At 38.7% G+C, this 15,195-nt stretch overlaps 1 protein-coding gene across 2 annotated transcripts in view; it reads left to right on the top strand.

Annotated features, from left to right (window-relative positions):
* xpo4 (exportin 4) overlaps window positions 1-14,407 on the top strand; it is an 88,993-nt gene extending 74,586 nt beyond the window's left edge. For both annotated transcript variants that reach the window (XM_080197330.1, XM_080197329.1), the window contains exons 20-22: window positions 793-910; window positions 6,698-6,790; window positions 6,914-14,407. In XM_080197330.1, the coding sequence (XP_080053456.1) occupies window positions 793-910; window positions 6,698-6,790; window positions 6,914-7,111 (409 nt within the window). In that variant the 3' untranslated portion in view covers window positions 7,112-14,407. The remainder of the gene's footprint in view (window positions 1-792; window positions 911-6,697; window positions 6,791-6,913) is intronic.
* Window positions 14,408-15,195: the final 788 nt, after the last annotated feature.

Below are 15,195 nucleotides of genomic sequence, written 5' to 3'. Positions count from 1 at the left end.
AACTGTAGTGTCGGCATGAGGGGACCAGGACAGGTTGGTGATCTGAACACCTAAAAACTTGAAGCTCTCGACCTTTTCTACTTCATCCCCATTGATGTAGACAGGGCATGTTCTCCTTTATGCTTCCTGAAGTCAATGACGATCTCCTTCGTTTTGTGACATTGAGGAAAATTATTGTTGCTGCACCAGATCATCAGATTCTCCATTTCATTCTGTATTTGATATATCTGTACTAGATATTTTCCCCCCAGAACTTACAAGAGTAGCACATGTAACATTTCACAAGTAACTACCAGTAGTTTCATCTTACCTATTGCCAAGGTCCAGTTTTCATTTTGCGATTAAGGTGGAAACTCAAAGCATAGAATAATTTTTTTCTGCAATATTTTTGACATCTGGTCTTTAATCTTGAGCATTTTACTGAACTTCTGTGAAACTCTAATTCTTCCTTAAAAGTTAATAAAAGTGTTAATAGAAAAAAACAAAGTGGGTGACAGCTAAATAACCACTTGAATAAGATTATGGATTCTGTGTCTTCAAAGATTTGCATTTATTATTAAAGATGGACATGAGCAGAGTACAATTTATTCTTATAATCCGAAGAGCTCCAGGAATGAATCTATGTATCTTAACTTACTGCATTCATAACATTTTGAATTATAATTTTAATATATTTGTTCATTCACAGAATAGATCCCACTTGAATTTTTCATATTCTGTTTTTTAAGTTGTACAAAAGGAAATGGATAGCTGGATGGAAGTTCTGCATCTTTCCTTAACCCTTTCTTTTAGCATGACATCTGAAGTTTCCCAGCTCTGTTTAGAAGCCCTCACGCCTCTGGCTGAAACATGTGCCAAGGCACAAGAAGCAGAATCACCACTCTTCGCTGCAACCAGACATTTTCTTAAGGTACAGCTTGTGTTGGTGAAATGCCATAACTTTTGACCATGTTTTGTGTGGTTACGGTGTCAATAGTGAATCGTTGTTTTAATTGCTCATATTCAAGCTACTTAAATTGACAATCTTTTTTTGATCACGGCTTGTCTGTTCATTGAAAAAGCATTTTTAATCATGTATTCTGTGATTAAAATTCTGCTCGTATTGAGGACTTTTGTCATATTTATGTAATACTAACATTTATTGTATTGCTAACAGTCTACTATTTCCAGCCATTTTCCAAAAAGTATATTTGTACTCCTGATCTTTTAAACAGAAGTTGGAAAACCACTTTCTTTGGCAAATAACACTTTGTGAATTTTGTTCCGAGTTGAAATTTTAGCAGTATTGGATTATCTTCTTTGATATTTGTTTATCCTACACTCACCTCACTGATGGAAATGGGAAGTGAAGTCACAGACTTGATCTAACACAAGAGCACCCATCAGTGTGCCATGTCTTATATATGATTGGGAAGAAATACCACGTTTTTAATATCGTTGGTTTAAAATTTCAGCAGAAAAGGTATTATGGAAGCTCTGATGCACTTTGGCAACAGCTTGAGATTATGCCAATCTGTTCATAACCTTGGTGTCATATTTGATCTAGAGAACATACAAGAAATAGAAGTAGAAGTAAGTCATCGGGCCCTTCACCTACTCTGCCATTCAATATGATCATGGCTGAGCTCAACTCCTCTTCGGTGCCATTTCCCCAGAGCCCTCTATTCCTCTATCAAATATTCATCCACTCTCCACTTTAAATATTTTTAATGTTCCAACCTCCACTACCCTTTGAGAGAGAATTCTGCGAAATTTCTACACACGTCCGTTGCTGTGTCCCTTTGTTCGAGACTCTCCCAAAAGTGAAAACACCTCACCACCAACCCTATCAAGCACTCTCAGGATCTTACATGTTTGAATAAGGTCATCCCCTCATCTTCTAAACTCCAAGGAATACACACCCAGGCTATTTAGTCTGTGGATAGGACAACCTCTCATCCCAGGAATTAGCCTGGTGAATCACCTTTGGACTGCCTCCAATGTTACTGTGTTCTATCTAAGGTATTGGGACCAAAACTGTACGCATTTGTCCAGGTGAGGCCTCACCAACACCCCGTATAATTGCAACAAAGCTCCTTATTTTTAAACTTCAGACCTTTTATAATCAGGGCCAAAATGCCATTTGCCTCTTTAACTACTTGTTGGATCTGCTCATTAGCTTTTTGCGATTCATACACTAGAACACTTAGATTCCTCTGCACTTCACTCATTGGCAGTCTCTCACCATTTAGATAACACTTTGCCTTTTGATTCCTCCTACTAAAGTCCATGACCTCACTTTGCCACACTAAACTCCATTTGCCAAGTTTTTGCCCAGTTATTGTACATATCTATATCCCATTGCAGAATCACAATATCCTCATCACAACCTGCCCTTCCATCTATTTTTGTACAATCGGCAAATTTGGAAACCTTACATTCTGTTCCTTAGTCCAGGTCATTAACGTAAATAGTGAACAATTGCAGGCCATGAACTGATCCCTGCAGTATTCCACTAGTTATGTCATCCACTCTGAAAAGGGGCCGTTTGTCCCAACTCTGTTTTCTATCTGACAGCCAGTTTTCAATTCCTCCTAATACACTTCCTCCAATTCCATGGGCTTTTACTTTATGCACCCGCCTCTTATGTAGTACCCTGTCAAATGTCTTTTGGGAATCTAAGTACACTACATAAGAACATAAGAACATAAGAAATAGGAGCAGGAGTAGGCCATCTAGCCCTTCGAGCCTGCCCCGCCATTCAATAAGATCATGGCTGATCTGTCGCTGCTCAGTTCCACTTTCCTGCTTTCTCCCCATAACCCTTAATCCCCTCTCTTATCAAAAACCCATCAACCCGCGTCTTAAAAATATTTAGCGAGGCAGCCTCCACCACTTCAACGGGCAGAGAATTCCAGAGATTCACCACCCTTTGAGTGAAGAAGTTCCTCCTCAACTCCGTTCTAAACCGCCCCCCTTTTATCTTGAGGCTGTGCCCCCTAGTCCTACTGTCTTTTTTGAGCGGGAAGAGTCTCTCCACCTCTATCCTATCCATCCCATTCATCATCTTATACGTCTCAATGAGATCGCCCCTCATTCTTCTAAACTCTAACGAGTACAAGCCTAGTTTATTCAGCCTCTCCTCATAGCTCAACCCCCTCAACTCCGGTATCAGCCTAGTAAACCTCCTCTGCACTCCCTCCAAGGCCAAAATATCTTTGCGCAGGTGCGGCGCCCAAAACTGCACACAGTACTCCAGCTGCGGCCTCACCAATGCCCTATACAGCTGCAGCAAGACCTCCCTACTTTTATATTCAATCCCCCTCGCTATGAAGGCCAGCATCCCATTCGCCTTCCTGACCACCTGCTGCACCTGCAAGCTGGGTTTTTGCGACTCATGCACAAGGACCCCGAGGTCCCTCTGCACCGTCGCCTGCTGCAGTTTTTCGCCCCGTAAGTAATAGTCCTTCCTACCATTCTTCCTACCAAAGTGGACCACCTCGCACTTGCCAACATTAAATTCCATTTGCCATTTCCTGGCCCATTTGCCCAGCCTATCTAGATCCTTCTGCAGACTCTCCACACCCTCTGCACAATTTGCCGCTCCCCCAATCTTGGTGTCATCAGCAAATTTCGACACCCTACACTCGGTTCCCTCCTGCAGACCATCTGTATAAATGGTAAAAAGCTGAGGCCCCAGCACCGACCCCTGGGGCACTCCACTAGTCACCATCCGCCAATCCGAATAGCACCCGTTGACCCCCACTCTCTGCCTCCTATTTGACAACCAATCCTCTATCCACGCTAACACCCTACCCCCAACTCCATGTCCCTCGACCTTCTGCAATAACCTCTTGTGAGGTACTTTGTCAAACGCCTTCTGAAAATCTAGAAAGACCACATCCACCGGCTCTCCTCTATCCACCGCCCTAGACACATCCTCATAGAACTCCAGTAAATTTGTCAGACATGACTTCCCTTTAATGAAACCGTGCTGCGTCTGCTCTATCAAGCAATTCCCTTCAAGATGCCTCGCAATTTCCTCCTTAATGACAGATTCTAACATTTTACCCACCACAGACGTTAAACTAACCGGCCTATAATTCCCCGCCTTTTGCCTGGCACCTTTCTTAAACAACGGCGTAACATTAGCCGTTTTCCAATCATCTGGCACTTCCCCGGAATCCAGCGACGTCTGGAAAATAACCACCAAGGCATCCACTATCACCTCCGCCATTTCATTCAGAACCCTCGGATGCAATCCATCCGGTCCTGGGGACTTGTCCACAATCAGCCCCTCCAGTCTGTCGAGCACTGCCTCTCTAGTAACAGTAATGTCATTAAGACCCTCCAGTCCTACCACCTTTCCATCGCTAACACCCGGCAAATTATTCACGTCCTCCTCCGTGAAGACAGAAACAAAAAAGTTATTCAATACCTTAGCCATATCCTCATCCCCTACCACTAGGTCCCCTTTCTCATCCTCTAAAGGACCAACATTCACCCTAGCCAGCCTCTTCCTTTTTATATATTTATAAAAACTCTTGCTATCCTTTTTTATATTAAGCGCTAGCCCAGCTTCATAGTTTCTCCTACCCTTCTTTATCAACTTCTTTGTCAATCTTTGTTGACATTTAAACCTCTCCCAATCCTCTTCTCGCCCACTACCCTTAGCTACTCTAAATTCCTCTGCTTTTAATTTAACACTTTCCTTCACCTCCTTTGTTATCCACGGCTTATTACCTCTCTTCCTACTATCCTTTTTGACCATCGGAATAAATTTCCGCTGAGCACCAAGAAAGATCTCCTTAAAGATCCTCCACTGCTCCTCAGCAGACCCTCCCTCCAACGCGCTCCCCCAGTCCACATTCGCCAATTCTTCTCTCATCCTACCATACTCCCCTCTATTCAAACAGAGGACGCGTGTCCGGGAACCCACTTTCTCCTCCTCCATCTGCACCAGAAACTCCACCATACAATGATCACTCTCCCCAAGAGGATCCTTCACCACAAGGTCCCTAATTCTACCCGCCTCATTACATAGCACCAGATCCAAGATAGCTCGCTCCCTCGTCGGCTCCAACACACACTGTTCGAGGAAACTATCCCGGCAGCATTCCAAGAACTCTTCCTCGAGCCCCCCGCGTCCAACATGGGTCGACCAATCAATATGCAGATTGAAATCCCCCATAACTACGGCCGTCCCATTCCTGCACGCCTCACTTATTTGCGCGTTAACAGCCCGCCCCACCTCCAGATCATTATTCGGGGGCCTATAGACGACACCCACCAGCGTCTTCCTCCCTTTGCTGTTCCTAATCTCCACCCATAACGATTCCACCCTCTGCTCCTTGGCTCCAATATCATCCATTGCTACCACCGTGATGCTATCCTTAATCAGCAGAGCTACACACCCCCCTTTTCCCTCCTGCCTATCCTTCCTAAACACTTGATAGCCCTGTACATTCAGCTCCCAGTCCCTGTCACCCTGCAGCCACGTCTCTGTAATGGCCACCAGATCGTATCCATTTGTGTCGATCTGCGCCACCAGCTCATCCACTTTATTCCGAATGCTTTGTGCATTCAGATAGAGCGCCTTCATCCCAGCCTTCACCTGGACCTTATTTGCCGTAACGCCACCAGCCATACTCATGCCCCCTACTCCCTCTATTATTGGGACATCCTCGGCCTCTTCCCTTACCTGTACCCTCTCCTTAACTTTAGACCTCGTAACATCACCTACCCTCGCACCCTCCCCCCCCCCAATTAGTTTAAAGGCCTGTCTACAGTCCTCTTTACACGATTTGCCAGCACTCTGGTCCCAGCATGGTTCAGACCAACCCCATCCCGCCCGAACAGGTCCCACCTACCCCAATACTGGTGCCAATGCCCCATAAATTCAAACCCATTCCTCCCACACCAATCCCTGAGCCACCCATTCACTTCCTTAATCCTGTCAACCCTACACCCGTCTGCACTCGGTTCAGGCAGTAGCCCAGAGATGACATCTACAGGTTCCTCTCTATTCTGTCTGTTACATCCTCAAAGAATTCAAGCAAATTCATCAAACATGATTTCCCTTTTGTAAAACCATGTTGAATAGGTTTGATTATATTCAGCTTTCTGAAATGATTAGCTATTTCCTCTTTGATTATTGGCTCCAGCATCTTGCCAATAATAGATGTTAAACTAACCAACCTTTCTCCCTTTTTGAACAGTCATATTGGCTGTTCTCCAATCTTTGTTTACCCTCCTGTAATTTTGCGAGTTACAAAAAATTTTTAAGAATGGGTCCAGTATCTCTGCAGCCACTTCCGTTATAACCCTAACGTGCAGTTCATCGAGTCCTTGCAACTTGTCTGCCTTTAGCCCCTTGTGTTTCTTATATTCATGTTATCATTAGGACTGTCTATTTCACCTCTATAGCTTCTCTGGACCTGCTCCTGTCTCAGTTCATCTACAGCTAAAACTTCTATTCCTAAATCTTTGCAATACAAGGATGAAATGCTAGTCACAGATCTGTCACTGACATTAGTATTAAAACAATTTGTGGTGGCATGTTAACAAACAAGGACAACCACCAGGAAGGATATTGAGTTAAGAGCTGCATCTTTTCCCGTGCAGTTTATTTAAGTGCATATACTCAACTTATCTAGTGACAACATTTATCTTACTGTGTTTGGAATGTATTTTCATTCTGCAGAGTTTGTCATTACAGCTCGTCTTTGATATGCTGGTATTGCAGAAGCACAATGCAGAACTTACTGATGCTGCAGGTGAAGCTTTCTACACACTAGTATGTCTTCATCAGGTAAAACTGCTTAAAAAGCTCTACTTCTGTCCCTCCCCTTTTTCAAATTAACCAATTTCAGAATCAGTTTTCACGTTTGCTTTGATGGAAATTAATAAAACATTCCACATATTGTTTCCACAGGCTGAGTATTCAGAATTAGTTGAAACCTTACTATCAAGCCAGCAGGATCCAGTTATATATCAACGATTAGCAGATGCCTTCAACAATCTTACTGGAAGCAGCACTCCCCCTACATTGGACCGCAAGCAGAGGATGGCCTTTCTAAAAAGCCTTAAAGACTTTATGGCAAATGTTGGTGGTCTTCTGTGTGTTAAATAGACTTAAGCTGCAAAGGCCCTTGTTGAAGAATGCACTGTAAAGCATGGAAATCAAAGTTGACTGAATTTTATACCTGTTTCAAGGCTGTTGCCTGCCATCTTGGACTTTAGACTCTCAGGATATTTGGTCTAAGCCTACCACATTAAGACAGAAGGATGAACCCACCACTATTCAGTTGCCAGTATTTCTTAGCCATGATTTGTCATATAATCTAATCGTTTACTTAAAAAAAAAATGGAAATAGTGTATTTTAGAAAATTCCAGTATGTGTGTGGATGATTGGGCACAGTGAATGAATCCAGTGCCTTTTCATATCTGGTTTAAACCAGCTGCCCAAATGGCCAGATAAACTGTCTTATGCTTATATTTCAACCCTTGCTTTGAGGGAATCACTGTAGACAAAATACACAGCTGTAAATGTTATGGCTGAAATTAGCTTTATTTTTTTTCCAGCATATGGATTTATTTGTGACCTAAAGAAAACACCAAATTGTAGCGTTTGAATCTTGATTTTTTTTTCCATACCAGGCAGTGATCACGTCATACACAAGACTTCAGATTCACTTTGTACTGCCTGCTATTCAGAATAAAGTATATATTTTTGCTTCCCAACCGTGAATTTTAGGAAGTGTAACCAGTTGCCTTATTTTCTGTAAATATGAAAACTTTGTGTTCTGAAATACCTGAAACTGGATTGCCAAAGTGGCAACTTTTGTGTTGTTTTTTTTCTTGTAATTTCCCTTTCCTCTGAAATGAAAGGTTTGTCATTATTTGGTGTCAAATGTACCTGTAGTGTTAACATTTACATAAGAATGGAAAATCATCATTTTGGATACTAAAATTAAGTCATTTAAGTTCTACGTTAGGGCTTAAAGGGATTTACAAAACACAACTTTACACCTGAACTGTCACACTACTAGGTTCTTGTGTTTATTTGAGCAATAATGAATTCTAGGGTGTGAATTCTTTAATGATGCACACCGGGATAAGTTGGGCATTAGTTTAAAAAACCTCTAGTTTATGCTGTTGCATAGTCAATCAAACTTTTAACACTTTTAGAATAAATGTAAATAAGCTGCTGGGCATTTTGTTTGAGACAAATTTGCCTTGACTAGCCTTTGGACAACAAATGACAATGTAGATACGTAAGTAACTGCATATTATAATACTGCACAGTATATTCAGGATTCCAAAATGAAAAAAATCAGGATGTTACAGTTCTGAGTATGAACATGCAAATTAGTTTAAAAAAATAGGGATGAAGTGAATGAAGCTTGTTATCACACCATTGCATAGGTGAAATAGAAAGTGTACAGTAGGTCGCTGAACATCTGAAAGAGAAAGATGGGTAACTTTTTAGGTATGTTCTAATGAAACGTTCACTCAGCTTTCCCTTATCAGTGTTAACTTACTTGCTGTGTATTTTCTGGTATTAGCGGTTTTTCTGTTCACCTGAGAAGAGAGAGTATCCTCTTTGATGAATTTTGTACAGGTTGTATGTCAAAACTACTGAAAAATAAATGTACTAGGTTAAGTTTCTTTCTGAGGCCAGCAAACTAGTTAAGTGGAATTTTGTATGGGTCCCATAACACACTCAATTTAAAATAAAATTAAAGTAGCCAATAGAATTAAAGTTGGTGCATTTTTTGCTTTTCACTTTCCTGGAATATCAGACCTAATCTCAGAGGAGGAGATAGAATATATATGAGAGTCTCTGCAGACTGTGTTATAGGTCAGTTTTCTGTAGAGGAGTAATTTATTTTCCTCGCTAATATCTTCCTAAATTTCAATGCTCTTCAAAATGTTTTGTTTATTTATGAGGGTTCTTCCCTTTTGGGCAATGGCACAATTTACTTCTGTTTTACCACCCACTTTCTCAGGACTCCAAAACTCAAATGTACAAATACAAAGTGAAGGTTATTCTATTTAACAAGGAAACACTTGAACTGACATACTCTATGGTCATTATTTTCTGCTACTTTGTTTATTTTAAATTAAGTTTGTACAGTACCTAATTCTGCGAGCTGGCCAGTAACATGGTCATAGAACATGTCAGGAACCCAATTATTGATTAATCAAATTAATACAGCATGCCATGTTTGTACATCAATTATAAGAAAAGGTGAGTGATCGATATATCAGAAGTGTGTTTGATATAAGCATCCTATTTGATGGCCCATATATTGGAATTTAACGTGCATACTTTATTCCTTTTCACCAGTCTCCCATTAAAATGCAGTAAATGTATAATACTGAACACTGCAAATATTTGAATCAATCTTTTTGTTTTTATTTGGGCACCATGGAAAGTGGTGATATATTTTTGGGTACAGTGAAAGATTGTGATATTAAAATCAAATTTGAGGGAGTTGCATGTATACAAATTGTACATTGTAGGAAGACCAACAAAATGCAGTTTCAACTAATTTAAGCACAAAATGCAGATTAAAATATTGCCCCAGCAAAAATGAGCATTGGCCTTTACTGTTTCGTTCCCCAAATCCCTTCCCTTCATGTATAGTTTTGAAAGAAGTAGTCGGATACAGTTGACCCACCAATAATGGTTTTTCTTGGAGTGCAAGATGAGATGATGATGATCAGTCCACTGAAATAATGAATCTTAATCAACATATATGCTCTGTAGCAGAGTAACTATTGTGCAAATTTCATGTATATGAATTAGTGATAATGCAATCTGGCTGTTTGTCTGAATTCTGCATTTTATTCACCAGATTAATGCAAATACATTCTGCAGAACAAGATTCTTTTTCTACTGTGATGGAATTAGAATCTATTGTGATAACTCGGACACAAAATAAATGGATGGTAGAGAAAGGGGATGTGGTGTACAGATTTACTTAGCATTTACTTAATGTTGTATTATGTTTGAATGCTAGTTCAAAGGATGGTAGACTCAGCATATGTATCTTACACCCGTAAAAATTTATATATTGAATATGCCATTTTATCATGTTATGCAAATAGCTTCTATTCTATACTAGGTTAAACTGCTGAAGCAACTTTGTTGGCTAATTTAATCATAAAATTTAAATTAAATCACAAAAGGCCAAGTTGTCCTCAAGAAAATGATTAAAACTTGTATAAAAATAATTTATAGGTAAAGAATGAATGTCTCTTCGCTATTGGCTCTTCTACTTTTGACGTTTTTAAATAATGCCACATTTTAGTTGCAATTCCATGGTCCCAGCCCTTATTTTGACCAGGAATATCCAGGACTGTTGAAACAAATATTTAACTACGCTGTGAAATACTGCAGGTCAAGAAAAATAAAATACTCTTGTCAATTGCTGCCATGTGACAACTACTGTGACCTTTTTTAATTCATCTGGAGCCTGTCTTGAAGGGATCATTGCTTTTCTCAAGGTATACCCAGTTTATGTGGTTGTGCATAAATGAAAAGCTGTGATTCATTTTAAGTAAGTTTTGTGCATTGTTTTGTACTTTGTGATTTATTTTGTCATGTTATATTACATCCCTGATGTGTGCAAGCACCATTTTATGTACATTATTTTATAGAAATTTTGACCATTTAATTTTTTTAATTGCACATAGAAGGAATTGTAAAGGTTTGAGGATATGTTTTGGGGACATCTAACCTAAAATGTATCATTTAAGTGTTCTTATAAAACTTTTTAATGTTTTGGTGCAGTTGAGTTCAATACAAATTCTGACTATTGCATAGTCTACCCTTCTTGCATAGTACAAGATACATTTTTAAAAAGAAAAATAAACATGGAATGTTTCTCTGTATATATGCAGTGACGACCAAATAAACTTTGGCTGCTGTTTAAATCATCTGTCACCAATAAAAATCGGTTTTGTTTCTAGGATTCCTGACACCACATTTAAAACAATAGTGTAAGTTAAAACATTTTAATATACTCTACCCTTTTCCAAATATGCAAAGTGTCACTAATTATAGTGGCACTATTTTTTTCACAGAATGTGGGCACTGCTCACTAGGTCAGCATTTGTTGCCAATCCCTGAATGTCCATGGAAAGGTGGAGGTGAACTGCCTTCTTGAACCGTTGCAGTCCATGTGGTGTAAGTATACCCACAGTGCTGGTAGAACGGGAGTTCCAGGATTTTGATTCAGCTACATTGAAGGAATGGTGAGTTCCAAGTCAGGATGATGTGTAGCTTGGAGGGGAACTTGCAAATGGCGGTGTTTCCCTGCTTCTGCTGCCCATGTCCTAAATGGTAGAGATTGTAAGTTATAGGGTGCTGTCAGAGGAGCCTTGTTGAGTTCTTGCAGTGCATCTTGCAGATGGCACATACTGCTGCCACTGTGTGCTGATGGTGGAGCAAATGAATGTTAAGATGCTGGATGAGATGCCGACCAATGGGCTGCTTTGTCCTGGATAATGATGAGCTGCTTGTGTTGTATAAACTGCACTAATTCATGATTATGGAAATATTACATCAACTCCTAACTTGTGCCATGTAGACAATGAACAGGTTCTGAGGAATCAGGAGATAAACTGCATGCCAGAATTTACAGTCTCTGACCTCTTGTAGACATTAGCTACAACTGCCTGATCCAGGTCAATTTATGGTCAGTGGTAAGCCTCAGGATGTTGATGGTGGGATTCAGTGATGATAATGCCATTTAATGTTAAGGGGAGATGTAAATTCTCTCTAGTTGGAAATGGTCATTGCCTGGCACTTTGCCTGGCATGAATGTTATTTGCCACATCGCCCAAATCTGAATGTTGTCCAGATCTTGCTGCATATGGACGCATCACTTGTGTCAGACACAATGTGCAAATGGTATTGAACGTTGTGCAAACATCCCCACTTATCTTCATAATTAACAGTATACTATTGCCTGAATTTGTAATATGATGAACATGGTAAAGTTAAACAAATGACTTTTTTAAAAACAGCATATTTTGGATTTGTTGGTAGAATTCTTAAATTTTTCGTGCCTTGAGGCAGCTTTTGTGAACTCAGTTAACTGTTTGTAAGAAACTTTGTTATTCATTAATTTTGTTTGACATTTAGAGTAAATTGATTTATGTAGGTATATGTGAATTTATCCAATAATGACCATCCCTGATTTGTTAGGAGCATGCATGACGGTGTTCTCAAAATAGAGCTTAGCGCAGTTTTCTAAAATAGACTATTAATTTTGCAGTGCTTAAAATCCAAGGATGTTTAAGAAATTTGAATACCTTTCAGATTGTAAGTGTTTCAAATTGAGGAGCTAGATATGTTGGTTAGACACTAATTGTGGGAACATAGAAAGTGATGATTTTCAAATCGGTTATTTTCTAGGCAAGCAAGAATAATTACTGAACAGGTCAGCAATTCAATTTAAATTTTAAATGGAATTATAAATCAGTTTAAATCTATACATTTATTCGGGCTTCAACATTTGTCTGCTAAACTGATGTATTGCAGTTCACCCCAGACCATGTTACATTTAACAATTTCAGCTGTTAGGTAGAACAACATTTTATTAAGTGTGTGTACATCTATATATGCAAATATTGTTAAAACAACTTGGGTTAATTTCAAATGTGACTACAGTTATTGCAAGCAAGAAGTTTTACACTTCTGCTGACAAACACAGTAACTTCATTGCATTATTAATGTAAGCCTACTTGTAAGCCTAATAAATAAACTTTAAAATCAAGGATGTACCATTCCCTGATCAGTCACATCAGTTAAAGAAAGAATGAACTTGCATTTATCTAGTGCCTTTTCAAGTCCTCATCTCCAACTGCTTTACAACCAATGAATTACTTTCAAAGTTGGTCATTATTATAACGAAGACAAATGTGACAGCCAGTTTGTGCATAAACACAACCAGTTAATCTCTTTTAGGTTATGTTGGTTAAGGAAAACATTTTGAGAATTCTCCTACTCTTCAAGTAGTACCATGGGTCTTTTATATCCGTCTGAGCCAGCAGATGGGGTCTCACTTTAATGACAGCATCTCTGATAATATAGTAAACAATGTATTGGTGTATTCTGGTGTAAAAGTTTAAACCCATTCCCTTTTTATCTAGATGGGAGTACTAACACTGAGCCAAGGCTGACATCCTATCAGATGTAAAAATATGAACAACAGTATTTCCTGACATGGCAATGAGATTGTTGCAAGCTTTAACTCCTCCAATTGATTTTCTGCAGGTGAATTAACGTGCTAATCAGTTTTGCTTCAAAAACAAACCAAACAATCATTTTATATATTGTTCGAAACGTTAAAAGTCAGAATTTTTGCTTTACTTCAATCTTTTTGCAGTTGTATGATTAATCTTTAACATCACCTTAATTCAGTTTTATAAAATTATGGCATGGTTTTTTTGCATTTGTAAACATTATTTGATCATTTTTATCAAATACAGTAATCTGTTGCCTGGTTCCCAACTGTCAACTAAAAGACATAAATTAGATTTTAGATCATTCAATTTATTTTTCTCCATCTAATTTGTTTCTACACAAAAAAATCTTTATAAACTGTTTAGTGTGGAAATGGAACTAGGGCAAAGGGCCAGAATACATTTTAAGAACTGTCAGGTTTGTTTGTTAAGCACGTGTGGTATTATTCAATATGTTTGGCTTAATTTTTGGATAGAAAATTATTTACTGAATGTGAGCACTGATATTGCCAAGTGAGTAATATTCTAAATATTAATCATATCTGACAGTTACTTCAAAAGTGATGAGTCTTTTAAAGACACTTAGTTCTGTTGCCCGAAATCATTTCTTTTTTGCTTTATAAATAGTGAAAATGCTGTTGGCTTGATGCAAGAGAATTATTTTTTAGTCTGTCCTCTGAACACTCATTCCAGTTACCAAATCTTGCTTTTATTTCTTCGTCTAATATTACATTAGTGTTTACTGACGATTCCATTACCTTAACTACAAGTTGAGCATAAAATTAAAAGCATTAATTTCACGATTAAATTGTAGCTCTTGTGACACAGTGATGTTTGAAATTTTCTATGTATAAACAAATTATTTTTTATGTTTGCATTAAGATGTAGGAGTGATCTGAACACTGTTGAAATTCCAATGTTTAATGAGCTGCTCTTAAATGAAACTTATGTAAATAACTGTATATATAATTTCCTGAATCTGTTGAGTAAAATGTTGGAAGATCTGATTTTCAATGAAGATAATTATCCAAAAAAATGTGTCTGTCTATATATTGGAAAGGAAGAGATCTCACCTGGAAGAATAGGTAATTTAGTAGTTACAAACTGCAGTTCCAAAAGAAGTGAAAATTTACAAAATTATCAAACTTGAGAGTTTCTTTGGATTTTTAGTAATCAAGAGTTTTTCAAATAAAATGTATTTTAATACCTCCTTGCATTCAGTAATCAGTTGTGCTTCTGCATGCATTTGATACAGTCTCTAGCAGAAGACATTCCTTCTAAAGAATGGTGGTCACTGCCCTCCCTGGGTGTAACACCTTGGCATAATTCCTATGTTCATTAATAAAAAGATCATCTATGTGAAGTGTGGAGAGCTGTTGTCACTTCTAGAAAGGAAAAAAGGAGACCATCTTGTAGCATTCTTAGTGTAGAGCTTTCCATGATGGAAATATAGATTGGGACTTGGGAACCTTGTACCCTTGATGCACATAAATGACTGTCCCAGCAAGTTAAAACAATGAGGGTGCAATTACTTGCAGATGATCAGATGGATTACACAGTGGCAATTCTAGATCATATCAATTCACTACAAGATGAACTTCTGGAATTAAAGTGCTATGAATTGTATATTACCAACAAAAAAGATCTGCTGAGTTCTGTAATCAAATTGTCCAAACAGGTAGATACATAATTATACCTGGGGATTTGCCTTAAAAATAACTTGCGGGGGGGGCGGGTTCTACATTGTCAATGACATCTATATCAAAACAAGGTCTTTGCATTATCTTTGCAAAAAAAAATCAGAGCTGTATCTTGCCAACCATCTGTGTTCATCCAGTCCTGGTGTACACAAGTTGGTGTGGGTAGATGGGGGAAAGAAGCTTATATGATGAGTGCTCATCCCTCTTCAAAGATTTATAATGGGAGTCGGTACATCAAAGAAAATTGAAAAATAG

This window comes from Carcharhinus amblyrhynchos, chromosome 10, assembly GCF_965287045.1.
Source record: "Carcharhinus amblyrhynchos chromosome 10, sCarAmb.v2.hapA, whole genome shotgun sequence".
Lineage (NCBI taxonomy): Eukaryota > Metazoa > Chordata > Chondrichthyes > Carcharhiniformes > Carcharhinidae > Carcharhinus > Carcharhinus amblyrhynchos.
Note: the sequence above shows the minus strand (reverse complement) of the source record. Positions and strands in the feature narration are given on the sequence as shown.